General features: G+C 44.0%; 1 protein-coding gene across 3 annotated transcripts; it reads left to right on the forward strand.

Moving 5' to 3' along the window:
- Positions 1-2,480: 2,480 nt before the first annotated feature.
- On the forward strand, positions 2,481-14,443 carry SNF8 (SNF8 subunit of ESCRT-II). 3 transcript variants are annotated; one of them, XM_069952162.1, is made up of 8 exons: positions 2,481-2,579; positions 4,988-5,038; positions 7,184-7,322; positions 7,685-7,789; positions 7,932-8,004; positions 10,219-10,360; positions 11,334-11,408; positions 13,883-14,443. In XM_069952162.1, the coding sequence occupies exons 1-8, from the start codon at positions 2,526-2,528 to the stop codon at positions 14,018-14,020; spliced, it is 777 nt and encodes a 258-aa protein (XP_069808263.1). In that variant the 5' UTR covers positions 2,481-2,525; the 3' UTR covers positions 14,021-14,443. The 3 variants fall into 3 exon arrangements, with proteins under 3 accessions (XP_069808263.1, XP_069808264.1, XP_069808266.1); XM_069952163.1 differs by lacking the exon at positions 2,481-2,579 and adding an exon at positions 2,606-2,627; XM_069952165.1 differs by lacking the exon at positions 2,481-2,579 and adding an exon at positions 2,837-3,002.
- The last annotated feature ends 5,048 nt before the right edge of the window (positions 14,444-19,491 follow it).

Here is a 19,491-nt window from a genome sequence, read left to right on the forward strand (position 1 = left end):
TGGTAAAAATCATACCTGAGCCATTATTAGTTGCTGTGGGTAAATTCTATGAAATGACTTAGGCTACGTTCACACAGAGCAAAAGGAGCGGATTACGCAAGGAAATATTTCCGCCTGAAATCAACTGACTCTGAATTCCGAGCAGAATATAAGCAGAATGTAAGCAGAATCCCTGCGTATTCTGCTAGGAAAGTGTTCAGCTCGTAATCAGCTCTTGACAAATTCAGCGCGGAATACTCGAGGAATCCGCGCTGAATCCGCATGCATTCAGCGCTGAAATTCAGCGAGTATTTGGTGAGTAAACTAGACTATACCAGAACATATACTAGAATCCTCTTCCCCCCCCCCCTTTTCCCCATTTTCGCGCTGATTAAGCGCGTAATTTCCGCTTGTATTACGCTTGTATTCTGCGCTGAATACGCGCGCCATTCCGCGCTGAAACAGAAAATCAGAGCCCCATTGATTTGTATAGGCTTCCGCTAGCGGAAGAATGAACATGTTCATTCTTCTGGCGGAAAGCGGATTAGTTCAGTGCGGAAATTCCACTGTGTGAACTGCAGAGCAGAATTTCCATTCAACACAATGGAAATTAGCTCTGCACCTATTGTAACGGCTGAAATTTCAGCGCTGATTCAGCGCAGAAATTCAGCTGCTTTTGCTCAGTGGGAACGAGCCCTAAGGGTACTATTACACGGAACGATAATCGGCTGAATGGGCCCTATCCGACCAATTATCGTTCCGTGTAATAAACACAACGATTAGACGATGAACGTTGTCATCGGCTGAACGTTGATATAGGTCCAGACCTATAATTGTCGGCCAGCCGTCGGCTGGCGGCTAACGATTTGCAAAAGAATACATTACCTATCCATGGTCCAGGGCTCCTCCTGCTCCTCTTCTCCCTGGGTCTCGCGCACTTCAGCTTCTCAGCTGCCTGTCTTAGCTGACAGCCGCTCAGCCAATCACAGGCCGGGACCACCGCGGCCAGTGATTGGCTGAGTGGCCCGTCAGCTAAGACAGACCGCTCTGAAGCTGCAGCGTGCAGGACCCGTGGAGAAGAGGAGCAGGAGGAACCCCTGGACCCGGCATAGTTAATGTATACCAGTTAAGCAAGGGTTGCAAGGACATCTGTAACGATGTCCCTGCAGCCCTTGTTAAACGATTACCGGGCCGTGTAATAGGCCCTGTAAACGAGCGCCGATCTAGCCGATCGGCGCTTGTTTACATTTATTATCGAGCCCCTATCGGCCCGTCTAATAGTACCCTAAAGGCCCTATTACACTAAACCATATTGGCCTTACTTGGCCGATTACCGACCTGTTTAGTATGATAGGACATGTTGAAAGGCAACGATGAGCCGGCATACACAATGTCAGCCAAACGTGATCTTTCAACACTTTGAAAGATCGCGATATGTTCAGCGAAAGGTTTGCTGCGTGTCACTCCATGTAATAGGAGCGGGGACAGGAAACCGCTGCTGACTGCAATGAGTAGCCCAAACAATCTGAGGATCATTAGGGCAGCCCCTTCCACTGCTCCCTACTTGCTGTCTGTGCATGGCTTGTCAATTATCATTCAGGATCATTCAATTATCATTCATGATGTCCAGGAAGTGACATCACCATTTTATCCAGGAAGTGACATCATCATGTTATCCAGGAAGTGACATCACCATGTTATCCAGGAAGTGACATCACCATGTTATCCAGGAAGTGAAGCCTTGATGCAGTAGTAAGTGCAGGGGAAAAAACACTTTATAAGCATTTCCCATAATAAGTGTATATTGGTGATTTGTATAACTTTTGGGGGGCAATACAATACTTTAATAAACATTTTCACTGGACTTCTCCTTTAAGGTAATCTGCGGTTTTTGCGGACGTTACAGATGTAACATCTGCAGGAAATGCAGATCCAATAGACTTCTAATTGTTCAGCAATTACGGTCCACACTAGATCATGCCCTATTTTTTCCAGAATGGATTGCAGATCCGTGAAACTAGGTATAATGTGAATAACCCAATAGAAATCAATAGGCCCTAATGTTGTCTGTAACTGCGGATCCGCAATTACGGACAAATTTACAGGACATGTGAATAAGGCCTAGGCTGATTATCTGCCAAATTCTGCAGTCTGAGACAAAAAAAGAAGAAACAGGAACTGAGAAATTATGATCAGAGAAGACTCCCCCCTGTAGTCACTGGATTCAACTGCATCTAAATCTCTTATGTGATCTGCAGGGTGCCTTATTGGGTACTTGTACTCAGGCAGGTACTAGGTGTGGTTACACTAGTAAAGTAAAAGAATGTACTAATACTATAATAAATCATTAATAGGTCTTCACAAACATGGCCGCCTCGATGTCTCTCTATGAGTGTAGTTGCGGACACACTTTGAGTGGGATGTGTCATTAATATCTCCCCCTAGCGGTTATAAGCGTTTTCATCACAATGTCGTCATCAGCTAGTGTCGGCGTCGCGCGGTGGTGACGTAGGAGAAGTGCGGAAGTGAAGCTCCGAGCCGCAACGATGCACCGGAGAGGGGTGGGAGCGGGGGCGATAGCCAAGAAGAAGCTGGCGGAGGTGAACGGACGGTTGTTAGCCATGCCGTGGGCTCTCCGCATGTAACTAGTGTGTAGACGTGAGATGCTGTTGCCAGTAATGTGTCTTATTATGGTGACTAGTCCGTAAATGTAGCGTTATCCGTCCAGTGACGTCACCAAACCCTCCTAGTCACATGATGAGAGGAGAACTAGCTCTGTAGTGGTATCCGCACTGTTACCCCTAGCAACCAGTCCTGTAAGCTGATTGGTTATTAGGAATACTACTTTTATTTTCCCTCTCTGTTGCCCCTTCCTCTTTGTCAGTGTTCTCCAATTTGTTGCCTCTGAGCTAGTGCCAAACTACAACTCCCATCATGCCTCAACAGAGTCAGTGTCCTGCAGGAGGGTCATGTGACCTCCACCGCTCACAGCATGTCCTGCTGACCACCAAGGCTTCCTAAGAGTAAGCGCCATGTGTGGGGGTGTGCAGTGGGCACCGCTATCTAAGGCAGCAATGGGGAACCAGCTGCCCTCAACTGCTTCAAAACTACAACTCCCATCATGCCGGCACACCGCAAGCTTTGTTTGTCCAGGCATGATGGGAATTGTAGTTTTGCAGCAGTTGGAGGGCCGCACATGGTGCACCACTGATCTAAAGGGTTGTATGTAAATTACACTTAAAGGGGTTTTACAGACCTTGCTGGTGATGACCCATCCTTATGGAATACTTTTTATATCGCATTAGTTGGGGCTCCGACATCTTGCACCCCCACAATCACCTGGACTGTTCAAAGCACTTCATATCCCTCTCATTGGTTTCCAGGCACAGCTCCACACTTTTTTTTAGTGGCAGGGCCTGGTACTGCAGCTAGCTCCTATTCATTTGAATGGGACTGAGCTGCTGTACCAGGCGCAGTTACTAGCAGAAGTAAGGAGCTGTGTCTGGGCTTTTTAAGGTGCTGTAGCCATCTCAGTTGAAGGGGTACTCTGTCTGGGACCCTTTTTCTACAATAGTCATTGGAGGGGATGGGTGAAAACAATTACATCCACTTACCTCCCTAACTCCAGTGATGCAGCCCGCATCCAGCTTCCCCGGTCTCTGACCTTTTCGTGGTCTGAGTCAGGACTTAAAGTGACTCTGTACCCACAATCTGACCCCCCCAAACCGCTTGTACCTTCGGATAGCTGCTTTTAATCCAAGATCTGTTCTGGGGTCCGTTCGGCAGGTGGTGCAGTTATTGTCCTAAAAACAACTTTTAAACTGGCAGTCCTGTGCCCAACGGCCGGGGCCTAGAGTGTCTGTGCATTAGGCTGGCACAAACTCTGTTCCTCCTCCCCGCCCTCCTCATCATTAGGAATGGCCCTGACAGATTTTCTACTATTCATCAGCTGTGTGAATACAGCACATGGGCTGGATCGTTAAGGCACCTGTGCAGTGTTCACTGCAGAGGAATAGGAAAAATCCTGCCAGTGGCATTACTAATGATGAACAGTAGGGACAGAGGGGCGGTGTAAGGTAAGGGCACAGATACTCTAGGCCATGGCAGTTTGAAACAGGGCTGCAAGATTAAAAGTTGTTTTTAGGACAATAACTGCATCACCTGCCGAACGGACACCAGGACAGATCTTGGATTAAAAGCAGCTATCTGACGGTACAAGTGGTTTGGAAGGGTCAGGGTGTGGGTACAATGTTGCTTTAACCACGTCACTTCTCAGACCAGGAAGTTGCCGGAGACCGGAAGTGATGGATCGGTAAGGGTTTAAACAGTTGTGTCAACACCAGGCACCATTTTGGATCCTGTTTTACCCTCAGGCCAGGGTTAAAAGGAGTTTGAATGTAGAAGAGTTCGGACTTGCACCCAGCCACTTAAAGGGGTTTTCCAACGTTAGAAAAATGTGGCCGTTTTTTCCCCACAGACGGCCCCACTGTTTTTCCCAGTTCGTGTGTGTTGCTGCAGCTTAGTTCCATTTTTTTCCACTTAGTTTCAAGTTGTAATACCACACACAACCTGAGTGGCACTGTTTTTGAAAGAATCCAGGATAACCCCTTTTACTTCAAAGTCTGGGGCACCACCAGAACAGATTACTATGCTTACGTATGTTCATCAGTGACATTTGACCTGTTGTTCTTGTTCACAAGGGATCTCCAATGTGTGCGAAGCTACAAACCCATAGCAGGTCCTGGCAGCTGCAAATGACATACTGTGAGCTGTGGTCTTATAACAGCAGGGGAGCCATTGTTGGGCAGATGTGTAAGTGGTATATCACCATAATGCAGCCGGCTGGCAGTGTACAAATGTAATGATCATTGTAAGGTATACAGATAGGAGAGGAGTGGTCTGTATTTGCTCATACATAATACAGCAGATTTTAGGAACCCACGTATCCCCTTTTCCATGTGTCAGCACATAACTGTATAAATCTTAATATCCTCTCTTTCCTTCTCAGGCAAAGTACAAGGAGCGAGGGACTGTCTTGGCCGAGGATCAGCTTGTACAGGTGACTAAGGCCAGAAATAGAGATACATCCGGCTCTGTGCATTGCAATTACTAATATAAGACAAGGAAGTGGTAAAACATTGTACATCATGAGGGGTTGTCACTTGTCTGACACCCACAGCATGGCTGAACACTTCAGGAAGAGACACCCAGTCATTATATTGTGATGCATAGCGACAGATGTGTGATTGACTCTGCCAGATCCTTATACACCCTATACCAGGGATGTCAAACTCAGGCCCTCCAGGTGTTGCAAAACTACAAGTCCCATCATGCCTGGACAGCCAAAGCTTTGGCTGTTCAGGCATGATGGGAATTGTAGTTTTAAAACAGCTGGAGGGCCTGAGTTTGACACGTCTGCCCTATAAAGATGGTAAACGGATTATAAATGTATTCATATAGACAGATACGCCTCTTAGTAAATCCAGCCGGGTAAATGGGGGCAGGGCATTATAAATATATTTAGTAAATCTGTCAGCCCCTTCCTGCTGATAAGCCCCACCCACTTTGAACAAACTCAGGAAAAAAAATTTCTGCCAGAAAGCTGACTTCTATAGTATAATAAATCCCCTCCTAAAAAAACATTCATTCTTATGGAGCACTGTTAGATCCCCCCACAATCACTAGCCAGTAAGTGATTATGTGGCCAAGCAATGCTGCCACATTATTCTACCAATATGGTCCATGATATTCCGCCTGTGTCTGTTATGGGACAGTCACCCATTTTAAGGGTTTTTCTGCTTTTAGACATTGTCTACTTCAGGGGTGTCAAACTCAGGTCCCCCAGCTGTTGCACAACTACAATTCCCGTTATGCTTTAGCTTTGGTTGTCCAGGCATAATGGGAATTGTAGTTTTGTAACAGCTGGAGGGCCTGAGTTTGACACCTGTGGTCTACTTTTTAGAAGGGCCCTTTGAAAATAAGACTATCACTTAGTTGCCCCCTGCTGGAATCCTCAGCTGTATTATGCAGTGAAACCCGGCAGTAAGTGTTCAGTGTCTCTGCAGCACTACCACAGAAGACATTAAAGAAGTCCAGTGAAAATTGTTATTAAAGTATTGTATTGCCTCCCAAAAGTTACACAAATCCCCAATATACACTTATTATGGGAAATGCATATAAAGTGCTTTCTCCCTGCACTTACTACTGCATCAAGGCTTCACTTCCTGGATAACATGGTGATGTCACTTCCTGAATAAAATGGTGATTTCACTACCCGACTCCCAGAGCTGTGTGGGCTGTGGCTGCTGGAGAGGATGATGGCAGAGGGATGCTCAGTGCCCTGTGTCCTTTAGTGTTCCCCTGCCATCATCCTCTCCAGCAGCCACAGCCCACACAGCTCTGGGAGTCGGGTAGTGAAATCACCATTTTATTCAGGAAGTGACATCCCCATGTTATCCAGGAAGTGACATCCCCATGTTATCCAGGAAGTGACATCACCATGTTATCCAGGAAGTGACATCCCCATGTTATCCAGGAAGTGACATCCCCATGTTATCCAGGAAGTGACATCCCCATGTTATCCAGGAAGTGACATCCCCATGTTATCCAGGAAGTGACATCCCCATGTTATCCAGGAAGTGACATCCCCATCTTATCCAGGAAGTGACATCCCCATCTTATCCAGGAAGTGACATCCCCATCTTATCCAGGAAGTGACATCACCATGTTATCCAGGAAGTGAAGCCTTCATGCAGTAGTAAGTGCAGGGAAAAAAGCACTTTATAAGCATTTCCTGTAATAAGTGTATATTGGGGATTTGTATAACTTTGGGGGGGGGGGGGGGGCAATACAATACTTTAAAAAAAATTCACTGGACTTCTCCTTAAAGGGCCCATTCACACTACGGAATTGGCGCCGATTCCGTAGTATGGACAGACCCCTAAGCGCACACAGCTTTCATTTAAATAAGTAATACAGGATAGGTCCTTCAGAGCAGGAGACACTCTTGGGTACCACTCTGAATAGATGATCCCTCGGCTTTGAATGATCAGAATTCCCCAATAGGGTTTCTAAAAATAGGCTTTTTAATCTGGACCGTCTCTACAGGCGTGCTCCAGATAATAAAATGCCGCTGTCACATCCCATCATTCACTATTTGTTTTTATGTGAATCGCTCTAAGCCTGTTTTTTTCCTCATTTGTAGATGTCTAAGCAGCTAGAAATGTTCAAAACAAATCTGGAAGAATTTGCCAGCAAACACAAGCAGGAAATTCGCAAGAATCCCCAGTTCCGGGTCCAGTTTCAGGATATGTGTGCAACGATTGGTGTGGATCCTCTGGCTTGTAAGTTCAGTAATATAATACGTATTTATCACCAGTGGCTCCATCCAGCAGTCAGTTTCATATAGCGTTTAGGCTTTGTGTAAGATGTATCATGTTCGATCAGGGATGGAGAACCTTTGGCCCTCCAGCTGTTGCAAAACTACAATTCCCGTTATGCCTGGACAACCGACAACCGAAGCTACAATGGGAATTGTAGTTTTGCAACAGCTGGAGGGCCGAAGGTTCCCCATCCCTGTGTTAGATGATCACTGTTCCCAAATGTGTCCTTGTAGAATCACAGTGATTGATAAGTTTATAAATCCTCAGTGTTATATCATTTAAGATTCATTCTAAAGAACAAATGGTTCCTTATTGTTTTCCAGCTGGTAAAGGCTTCTGGTCAGAAATGCTGGGTGTCGGAGATTTCTACTATGAGCTTGGTGTACAGATAGTAGAAGTGTGTCTGGCTCTAAAGCACCAGAATGGAGGTAAGTTTGTCATACATTTTTAGATGGCAATGACATGGAAGAATATCTGAAAGCAAGTAGAGCCCCTTTAAGTGACCCCCTGAGCTCTGTGGGGCTCTGTAGATTGCTTCATCACTCTTAACATGCACTTATTTGTTCTTAGGTCTCATCACCCTGGCTGAGCTCCACCAGCAGGTTCTGAAGGGAAGAGGGAAGCTGGCTCAGGACGTCAGTCAGTGAGTATATCCACATGCAGCCGGGGTCACTGGGAACTGGCATATTATTTTTGAGAAAAATAGTTAACCCCCCCCCAATGATGGTGTATTTGTTACACAGAATAGTTTCTGATCATGAAATAAAATGTGATATTTGTTAAATAATGTAACTACTAGTTTTTAAATTAAAGGGGTTCCCCAGGCTTTCAAAAAAAAAAAAAAAAAATGTCTGCTTTCTTCCAGAAATGGCACCACCCCTGTCCTCTGCTTGGGTGTGTGTTTTGCAGTCATTGTAGTCAATTGAGATGAACTGTAATACCACACACAACCTGAGGACAGGGGTGGTGCTGTTTTTGCCACAATGTTCACACTGTGTAAAAAAAAATAAAAAAAATAGAAAAGGCGGCCACTTTTTCAAATTTTTTTTTTTTTTTTTTTTTTTTTTTTTTAAATAACGTCCATTATCAGCAAAATTTAATTAAAGTCAATGGAATGACGGGCACCCAATACATACAGTCTACTGAATAACGGACATCGTTCACGCAGCAAACTAATGTTCATGACAATTCGTGGATTTTTTTCAAACAATGGCCGTTTTTTTAGTTGTTCACACACACACACACTTTTTTTCAATGTCCTTTCACCGTCTATACTACTAAATTTGATGGACCCTCAAAAAAAAAAAAAACATACACAAAAGGGCCTGAACTAGAATAATGTATCAACGGCCATCATTGTAATCACGTCCGGACACCAAAAAAAACCAAAATGATAGACGTTATTTGGTACCCAAAGAAAAGGAAATTGACAAAGAAAACATCATGTAGAGATAGGCATACACTGCATTTTTCTAACCCTGGATAACCCGTTGTATAATACATATAGCAGTCACTGCAATGGGTATGTTATAGATATCTCTATTGGTGCCTGTACACACTGCATCCTTAAAGCAAATGAACCAGCACATAAGCTGGTAGAAGGTTTCATAGTCAGCTATTCGACGCTTCCATGCTTGTTCCACAGGTGCCATTTGTCTGAAAATCCGCCACCCCGCCCTGTAGTTATGGCCGCTTTTCATTATATGTAAATGAGGATGTTTGGTGCACGGGGGGCGGGCCTAGGTCTGCTTCTAGTGCACCAAACATGCCCATGTACATAACGAAGACTGTCCATAACTACAGAACAGGGTGGCAGATCGGGTTGATATGGTTCCCTGAACTGCTGTATACAGCTCCTGCAGTAGTAGCTGTATTCCCGAAAAAAAAGGACTTTAATCCCCCGGGCGTGTGACAGGCAGCGACGGGGAGGTAGTCATCTGGACGCCTCCCTGCCTGTATCTAGTCACCGCTCTCTGCCTGTCAGCGCGCTTGGAGAGGATGAATGACGGGCAGAGAGGTCTGTTACTGGCCTCTCTGGCTGTCAATCATCCCTCCGAGCGTGCTGACAGGCAGAGAGCGGTGACTAGATACAGGCAGGAAGCCGCCCAGATGACTACCTCCCCGCCGCTGCTGGTCATGCGCCCGGGGGATTAAAGTCCTTTTTTCGGTAATACAGCTCCTGCTGCAGTTGCGGTCGGTATGTTCCGCAGCTGCTGCAGGAGCTGTATACAGCGGTTCAGGGAACCATATCAGCCCAATTGGGCTGATTGGTTCCCTCTAAGCTCTCACAGATGTCACTGCAGGTTTCAATTGTAAATGGCTGAGCAGTAAGTTATAGAGCACTGGCATGTACAGACTGTGCCTGCACCTTCATAGCATGTGATGTAAAGCTACTGCGGATATTACGGGGAGAAATCAGGGTTGGGGGGGGGGGTTTTAAAGGGGCCGGGTCATATATCCGTGCAGGTATGTGACCCCATAGACCTTCACTAGACCAGGATCCAAACTTGCAGCATGAAATCCGCTGCGGATCTGGTACGTGTGAAGCTATCCTTACATGGATATTTGTAGTTATAAGACTATACTAGAAAAAAGTATAAAACATGTATATAAACCATGAAAGTGTGCGACTGTTTTCTCCCTGTAATGCCCGAAGTAGCTTTACATCACATGCTGTGGAGGTGCAGGCACAGTCTGTACATGCCAGTGCTCTTTTTAACTTACTGCTGCAAACTCACAGCGTGAAATCCGCTGCGGATCCGGTACGTGTGAAGCTACCCTAAATGTTTTGTGCATGGTGTATTATGCCTTGTTCCTCTCCCCCAGTCTCTTTCACGGAGTACAATTCTTGTTTCAGGGACGATATCATCAGAGCAATTAAAAAATTAAAAGTCCTTGGCAGCGGTTTTGGTATCATCCCAGTGGGCGGAACGTACCTGGTGCAGTCGGTTCCTGCTGAGCTGAACATGGATCACACAGTGGTCTTACAGCTGGCGGAGGTCAGTAAAGTTATATCACCGGACAGGACAGGCAGCAGTCATTGGTCATTGTACATTTTAGGCGTATAGTATAGTGTTAGTGAGCACTAGAATAAGTAAGGCTTCTCAAATCCAACAATGTTGATAAGCGTCAATAACTAGATACCAAGTAATGTGAAGACATCATCATAGCACCAGTCTGGAGTTTAAAGGGTTGTTCCATGCATAACTATTAATCTACTAGATGGAGCAAAAATAAATGGAATCATTTAAAAACAAAAATGCCCCAGTGTCTGGATATTGCTGCTGTTATGGTGCCCCCTGGTGTTCGTTTGATACCCTATTAGAACATCCACCTATCCATGGTATCCAGTGTTGGCGGTCACACATGCTCAGTAGCTTATCGCCTTTTGTGAGCATTGTACTCTGTTGGTTCTGTGTGGCACCACACAGCTCTGCTCAGAGAGGGGCATATGGATGTTCAGAGCACATTAAAGGGGAACTATCATCAGGTTAGACAAATCTAACCTGTCCCTATTGCACAGGAGACAATGAGAAGCAAACTCCAAACTGCTCTGGAACTGCAGAAAGGAAGAAGGTAAGAGACATACCTTTCTCCTCAGCGTCTCCTGTGCAATTACACCTGATTTGTGACGTCACGGTATTTCAGAGATCTACTAAATTAAGGGAAATAGCAGTATATGTGCATTTCCCATAATTAATGTACATTAGGAATTTGTCTAACTTTCCATAAGTAATAACATATTAAAAAATACTTTTGGCCGAACTTCTCCTTTAATTCTGCTGAGTTACACCACCGCTTTATATAGCAGAATTTCTCTAGGATATGGTAAGAGTTGGGGTGAAGGGATTTTTTTACCTCTGACATGCCAGGTACTGTTATAGGAGAATTGCCTCAGAATGACATTGTATATTGGTGATTCTGGATTATTAAATATATTAACAATCACTGGACTTTTTTTTTCTCCTGCAGAAGAAGAGCTACGTGACAGTCAGTGAAATTAAATCAAGTTTAAACTGGGAGAAAGAAAGAGCAATACACGTCCTGGTGAGTGTCCTCCCTTCTGTGTCATTAGACAGCCGGACACATGCGGGGTAGTGTCTCTGCTCTTCACTAGTATTACTGCCCATCACAAAGGGGCACAAATAATCAGTGTTACCCTTAGCAGCAATTCAGATGCTATACTGAATGGAATATGAGCTTGGTGCCACTAACCACAAATCTTTAGTGAAGCGCTTTATATCACATACTTGTTGCAGAATTTCAGCTGTGCAATCCACTATAATCCATTATGGTACAATGTAAGTCAGTGGGGTTTCAAACTGTAAAGTATGAATTATTGTAACACATGTATGTAATTCTGTTGGCTTTGTAAGGCAGGTCAAACAGTGGAATGTCTATGCAATAGGGGGATTTATGACCATCATTTCATGCACTGCTGAAGTTAGATACGCAAGATGTATTAACATTGAAAATGAGTACAGCTGGAGCATGCTCGAGTCCATCTGAAAGACTGCATTTCATTACCAGTGGCTGAAGAGGTTGGATGCAGCCCTTAGGCTGCTGGGAAAAGCCTATGGCTGTATTCATGATTTCCAGGACTCCATCCAACTTCTTCAGCCACCGCTAATCAAATGCCGAGGCTTCCGGGTCCGGACAGACTCAAGCATGCTCAAGTTGCACTCATCTCTACTTAATATACACAAACATCTTAATACATTTAATTTCCTTTGGGTTTCTGCCACGGATTTTTCGCTTGTATGGCGTTGATTATTCCAGTTTAGTGGGCCTAGTCCACCTTTAGACTACCCAGTGTTGTCTCCAAGTCAAGAAGTGGATATGCTTATCTGCCTTGGAAAAATCTGACTCATGTAAACTAAGGTGCATATTCCCAGTGCAATGTTGTTTTCAATATGGAGTCCACAAAGACAGCATTCATTGTGTGTCGACCCTCAAGTCAATGCAAATTCAGACGTAAGCTGCTGAAGATTACTTAAAGGGGTACTCCGGCACTGATTAAAAAAAAAAAAAACATCAAACATAGTTTCCCCACTTACCATCCCTCCCGAGGCTGTCTCCATTTGAATTTCCCGCTGTTTGCAGGTCCCTGAACCTCCAGTTTGTGTCTTCATTTTTTCTTCACTTCCTGGTTTAGGCTTTCCCATGATGCACTTTGTCTCCTGTGATGTCTGACTCTGTAAAACTCTTAGTAGAGAGATAGGGGTGCACAGCAGGACTGGGTGGTGCTGGTTACGGATGGATCTTCATCCACATATAATCCAATACAAAGACTCCGTAGCACTCGTTTTCATATGCAAAGTGTTCAGACGTTTATTTACAGCGTGAAAAAGGCAAGGCCAGGAAATATACAATCATTGCTTTGAAAGAGATAAATATTTTGGGTTATGGCGACAGTGGACGTTTCGACCCTGTCCAGGGTCTTTCTCAACGTCACTTGGTGTGTAGATGGGAAATGCGCTCCCGGCGCTGGTCTGTGGCGTATCAGGCGTATCTACACACCAAGTGACGTTGAGAGAAAGACCCTGGACAGGGTCGAAAGGTCCACTGTCGCCATAACCCAAAATATTTATCTCTTTCAAAGCAATGATTGTATATTTCCTGGCCTTGCTTTTTTCACGCTGTAAATAAACGTCTGAACACTTTGCATATGAAAACGAGTGCTACGGAGTCTTTGTATTGGTCTGTAAAACTGTTAGATGGCTTACAGCTTGTTCAGCCAATCAGAGCTGAGCAACCTGTGTCATCTGACAAAGGGAAATATGTAGAAGACGGCACTTCCGTGGCGGTGGTGCTCTAGGTGAGAAAAATGTTCAGATATTAGGAAGAGCCCGGCACTCACCAAGTAGATTATGCTTCTTTATTGTAGTGTAGCAAACATATGGTACAAGGACGTGTTTCGGCCAAGCATGGCCTTCATCAGCTAAGGGGTGTACACCCCTTAGCTGATGAAGGCCATGCTTGGCCGAAACGCGTCCTTGTACCATATGTTTGCTACACTACAATAAAGAAGCATAATCTACTTGGTGAGTGCCGGGCTCTTCCTAATATCTGACAAAGGGAGGCTGGCCTAACAGGGCTTAGACCTGCCTCCCTCTTGATGATGTTTTGTCACAAAATGGCTTCCTGGGGGTCAAGTCATTAGGTAAGAATGAGTTTACTTCACTTCCTGGTTGGGGGGTTGAGGGGGGAAAAGATAGGTGATTGAAGCATATGCAAAGTTATATAACTTTTTAATGTGTTTCAATTACTGGGAAAAAGTTTTTCACTGGAGTTGTCCTTTAAGTCAGGGGTAGGGAACCTTGGCTCTCCAGCTGTTACAAACCACAACTCCCATCATGCCTAGACAGCAAAAGCATGATGGGAGTTGTAGTTTTGCAACAGTTGCAACCAGTCTGGAGATAAGTTGCAGCATGGTTGTGCCATGTCTTACAACCACCAGAATGCAATGTAAAATTACTTCTTACTCTAAAATGCTGAGTGATCGCTCTCTCCTCTTCCAGGAACACTTACTAAAGGAAGGTTTGGCGTGGATTGACAAACAAGCAGCAGGGGAGCCCCAGTACTGGCTGCCAGCCCTCTTTTCCGAACTTTATTCCAGACAGATTACTCCAGATGAGAGTGGGGTGGGGGCTCCCTGACATCTGCCGCTGACAACTAATCTCCACTACCTCAGACTCGCCCGTCTATGAAAAGAGAAGCCTCTGAGGAAGCATTATTATCTGCTGGGGTGTAGCTGCCATGGGCTGCAGAAGGTATATGTATCTTACTTGTAATGTAGCACTTCTGTCCCCTTTTATATCTGAGCACTGGAGGGCAGTAGGTGTGATGCAGAGGACGGACTGTGTGTTTGCAGAGTTCACGTCTGGTCAGTACATACGCAGCATACCTGTAATATTCCTTCCCGTGTTTTCAAGGCTCTGTGAGTACCCAGCAGTGTATGCAATCCGACACGGGAGGATTGGGCCTATAGCAGCCATTGATCCTTAACAGCCTGGATGAGGAGCAATCTCATGTATCAATGTAATATACTTTCTATCAATAAAACCTTGGAATATTTACAATGCCAGATATTTCTATTGTGGGTATTAGGAATCTTTGCTTCAATTCTCTGGAGCAGGAAAATCTTATAGTGTTTAGTTTATTGATGCAGCAAGTAACAACAATCTACTGTATATTTTACCACTTTACAGTATGGCAGATGACACAATAACTCACTCCAGCCCAGACGGGGATTTCATTATTTTATTTATATAAGATTCCGATTTGCCAAATAAATCTTTACTGTACTTAATCCACCAACCAGTCACAGACCCCCGACATGACTCGCAATGAACATCACAACATAATAGAAGCAAGCAGTGTTCTTGAATGTCATAGTTTTCACAATAGGGAGGTGGCATATCAAATGGAGATGTATCCCTTGACCGGTCCAGAGCGTCACTTTGTAAGCACTAAGAGAACATAATCTTAAAACACACAACTTTCATGGATCCTTTTAACAGACACAAAGCATATTAGAACAATACAATATCAAGATGTACATACCTGCTCTTTAACTTACTAGACTGATCAGTGTATGATCCCCCATAGTCCTGTCGCTTATAAGCTTGCAGATATAATTACTACAAGTTTTTAGTATGCTTTCTTTAACATATTCTCAGGTTTTTTAAAGATCTCTGCTCGTTCAATATTTTTCACTTGCAAGGATTTAAAGGTAAGCATAAGGAAATATAAGATAATAAGGCAGACACAGTTTTCAGTAGTCTCTCATGGCAAAGCATACAATAGTTTCCATGCAATTACAGTATGCAGCACACACCCGGCATTTCCAGATAAGAGTCAACATTATTCATTAAAGGGGTATATCTATCTTGTCCCCTAGACGCAGGTTCTATCTTCAGATTGAAGGCACAGGACGTTGCCAGCCATTGAAGGTGTTGTGAATAGGCTTGATCGAATATCGGGAAAAGCTAGGCTGGACCTTCCGCATTTGATTCCCGATGCCTTCCCGGTCCGTGGGGAAGGAGGAGACAGCCCGGGTACCACCTGGAATTCCGGGATACAGCCTATTACCTAGGCTGAATCCCAGAATTCCAGGCAGTCCCCATGATGTCTCCTCCTTCCGCACGGACCGTGAAGACATCAGCAATAAAATGCAGAAGGTCCGGCCTAGCTTTTCCCGATGTTCAATCAAGCCTAGTTGTGAAAGTCAAAAACAGATGAAGCCACAGAGTTAAAGGGATTATCTATGCTTAGAAAAAAACATGGCTGCTTTCTTTCAGAAACAGCACCACTCTCCTCCTCAGTTTGAGTGTGTTAACTCTGTTCCACTGAAGTGAACGGTGGAGCTGTAACACCAGACATAGCCTGAGGACAGGAGTGGTGCTGTTTTTGCAAGAAAATAGCTGTGTTCTAATCCTGGATAACTTCCATTCACTTTACTGGTAGTTGAACACACTGAGCCTCACTGTTTGCTCAACTCTAGAAATTACATTAAAAGCAACAGGCCGGAGTGGGCTACGGAGCCTTTAATCTGAAGATCAGATTATTGGGGACACTTAAAGCATGTCCTGTGGATATGCCATGCATCCTAATGGGTATATCCCTTTAAGTGGCGCTACCACCGCCCACCCTTCATATCTGAATCAGCAGCATGGTGACTCTTCTAAGTATAAGTGCTCATAATCTAGTATACCACTGAAAACAGTATATCTGTCACTGTTAGGCTATGTTCACACACTGTACAAAAAATGGCCGTGGATAGTGGTAAACAACAGCCGTTCACAGCAGAACACACATTGTTTGTACACAGTGGGAACATAGGGGGAGATTTATCAAACATGGTGTAAAGTAAAACTGGCTCAGTTGCCCCTAGCAACCAATCAGATTCCACCTTTTATTTTCCAAAGAGTCTGTGAGGAATGAAAGGAGGAATCTGATTGGTTGCTAGGGGCGACTGAGCCAGTTTCACTGTACACCATGTTTGATAAATCTCCCCCATAGTCTTAAGCAGCTCTCACCATAACCAGCCTGATAGCTTCCCTTTAAAAAGGTGTCCTGGTCATGTGATGGTCAGATGGGTACAGAAGCTCTGATACCTGTAATGTTACACGCCATGTACCCATCTGACCAGGACACATTTTAATAAACAGTGAATGAGGTTTTACTGAATGACAACAGGCAGAGATCAAGAAATAGCTAGAGATATTTAAACAGGAATGTTCTGTAGCCTTTTATTACCAATAAAGATGTATATGATGAGAACAGAATGGAAGGGGGATTTATCAATGCTTGCACATTTCCACATACTTCTGTATGCCAGAAAACTGGTCTGCAAGCTTTGACAAAATCCTCCAATTCCCCTTTTACCTCTGCAAGCAGGAGAGACCCAATGAGAGGGCTGTGTTAGGCCACGTTACCACATGCCCCATGTGGTCACCAATATAGCAGATAACACTGCGGGGCTACTAGTGAAGAAACGGGGACGTGGTTTAGTCCTGTTTAATTCATTACTTTACCATAGTAGAAAACTCTACCTTATTTGCTTGACGGACCTATGACAGAAAGCATTTTAGAATGATAAACTATAGCGTCATTCACTGAGAACCAGAGAAATTATATATATATATTTTTTATCACAGTCAGTTCTTTCGCCTTTGTGACTCTGCATAGCAGAATTCTAGCTGCTGGTATGAATCTATTGCTGTAAATGTCTTACTAGGCAACAACCCATTCTTACCACATCAAGAGCAATGTAATATCACTTCCCACTGCAAATCAGTCAAACGGCAGGACTTGGCCATGAGTATTCACAGCAGGTACAGGCCGTTGATTCAGAGATAGTGTAAAGCAATGTAGCTGGGCGGGAAAGCGATATACAAGCCCTCATTCACACACCGCACACTTGGTCAGCATTTGAAAGCCAATGGAAATACTCAGCTCATCTTTGCATCCACTGATTTGGGTTTAAAATCCTGATCAAATCTGCAGTGTGTAAAATATAGCCTTCCAAGAACACTGTATATGTATATAGAAGTATAAATGTACCTCTGCAGGGATATTTATTCTTGCAAAAGTAAGGTAAAATAGCAACGGATTGCAGCTCAGCTTTTCTATATTAAAGGGGTTGTCCAGCGAAAATCTTTTTCTTTCAAATCAACTGGTGTCAGAAAGTTACAGATTTATAATTAATTTTACTTCTGTTTAAAAATCTCAACTCTTCCCATACTCATCAGCTGCTGTATGTCATGTAGGAAGTGTTTTTTTGTTATTTTTTGCCTGACATAGTGCTCTCTGCTGACATCTCTGGCTGAGACAGGAACTGTCCAGAGAAGAAGAGGCTTTCAAAGGGAATCCCTATTGAAAACCTTTCCTGCTCTGGACAGTTCCTGTCTCAGCCAGAGATGTCAGCAGAGAGCACTATGTCAGGCAAAAAATAACAAAAAAACACTTCCTACATGACATACAGCAGCTGATGAGTATGGGAAGAGTTGAGTTTTTTTTTGTTTGTTTTTTTTCAAATAAAAGTAAATTACAAATCTATTTAACTTTCTGACACCAGTTGATTTGAAAGAAAAAAACTTTCGCTGGACAACCCCTTTAACTAGTTCTGGTAAAGTGAAAGCTGAGCGGTGGTTGATTGGTGTCAACAAACTACACCCTACAACTACACGTTTCTGCATTGCACAGAATGATAAAGCTTGGCCATAGTGTAGAACTCTTTAAGATGAATCTCCACCTGTTACAACAGGATCACTTTAAGGTTAAATTCACACACAGTATTTTGGTCAGTATTTTGCAACCAAAACCAGGAGTGGATTGAAAACACAGAAAGGCTCTGTTCACACACTGTTGAAGTTTAGTGGATGGCCGCCATTAAATGGCAAATAATTGCTGTTATTTTAAGACAACGGCCGTTATTTGCCATTACATGACGGCCATCCACACAATTTCAACAGTGTGTGAATATAGTATTCTTGTCAGTATTTTTCAACCAAAACCAGAAGTGGATCGAAAACACAAAAAGGCTATGTGTGAACATAGCCTAATGATCCTTCTACAAGGTGTGATTATCGGCCAGGAGCGATGCTAGGCTACTGCAGCCAATAATTGTCCGGTGTAAGGGTCCATTTACACAGAAAGATTATCTGACAGATTGTCTGCCAAAGATTTGAAGCTAAAGCCAGAAACAGACTATAAACAGAGATCAAGTCATAAAGGAAAGACTCTGATTTTTTTTTCCTCTTTTCAAATCCATTCCTGGCTTTGGCTTCAAATCTTTGGCAAATAATCTTTCTGTGTAAATGGACCCTAAAAAAGTGACAGGGATCAGCCAAAGATTATCAGCCATCTTTATCGGCCACACATCTCCCTGTGTAAACAGCATCTGTGCGGTTAAGAAAGACAAAGGGAAACTGACAGCACAGATATATATTGGGTTCTGGGATATGTATTTATCCATGCTGTCAGTTTCCACATCACAAGCAGCAGTCTATACCTACTAGCAACGCTGTTTGTGATTCCACATCTTGTTCTCCGGTCGCTGCTGTTACTTCAGGCCGCCTCCTCTGGAACTGACAGCCATAGGAGGCGGCCTGAAGAGTTAGCCAGCATGAGGACCAGAAAGCCAGATGCTGGATTACAAGCAACGTGGCTGTTAGGTATAGACTGCTGCTTGTGATGTGGAAACTGACAGCACAGCTATATACATATCTTTGCTGTCAGTTTTCAGGGCTGCATGAGCGATACAAGGATCATTCATGTAGCCAATCTGTTTGATTTCTCAGGCCGTGTAAACGAGACGCTGATTGGCAATCATATGTGGCCCCCATGGCTAAAAACATTTGTGTGTTTAAAAGGACTCTAAGACATAGCCTGTACTGATCAAGTTCTTAATATGTCTTAGCAGTCAGAGCTCTGTTTTTCTGACACAGAACATAGACAGCGCTGCATGATTAAAAGTGTTTTTCCCATAATTATTCCCATCTTATTACCTATCCACAGGATGGGGCTCGGACTACTCGCACACTCACTATCACATGAATATCACATTCAAAAATGTACATGTTTGAATGAAGCAATGGTCACATATTCGCACTGCCACTCCAAT

This window comes from Dendropsophus ebraccatus, chromosome 14, assembly GCF_027789765.1.
Source record: "Dendropsophus ebraccatus isolate aDenEbr1 chromosome 14, aDenEbr1.pat, whole genome shotgun sequence".
Classification (NCBI taxonomy): domain Eukaryota; kingdom Metazoa; phylum Chordata; class Amphibia; order Anura; family Hylidae; genus Dendropsophus; species Dendropsophus ebraccatus.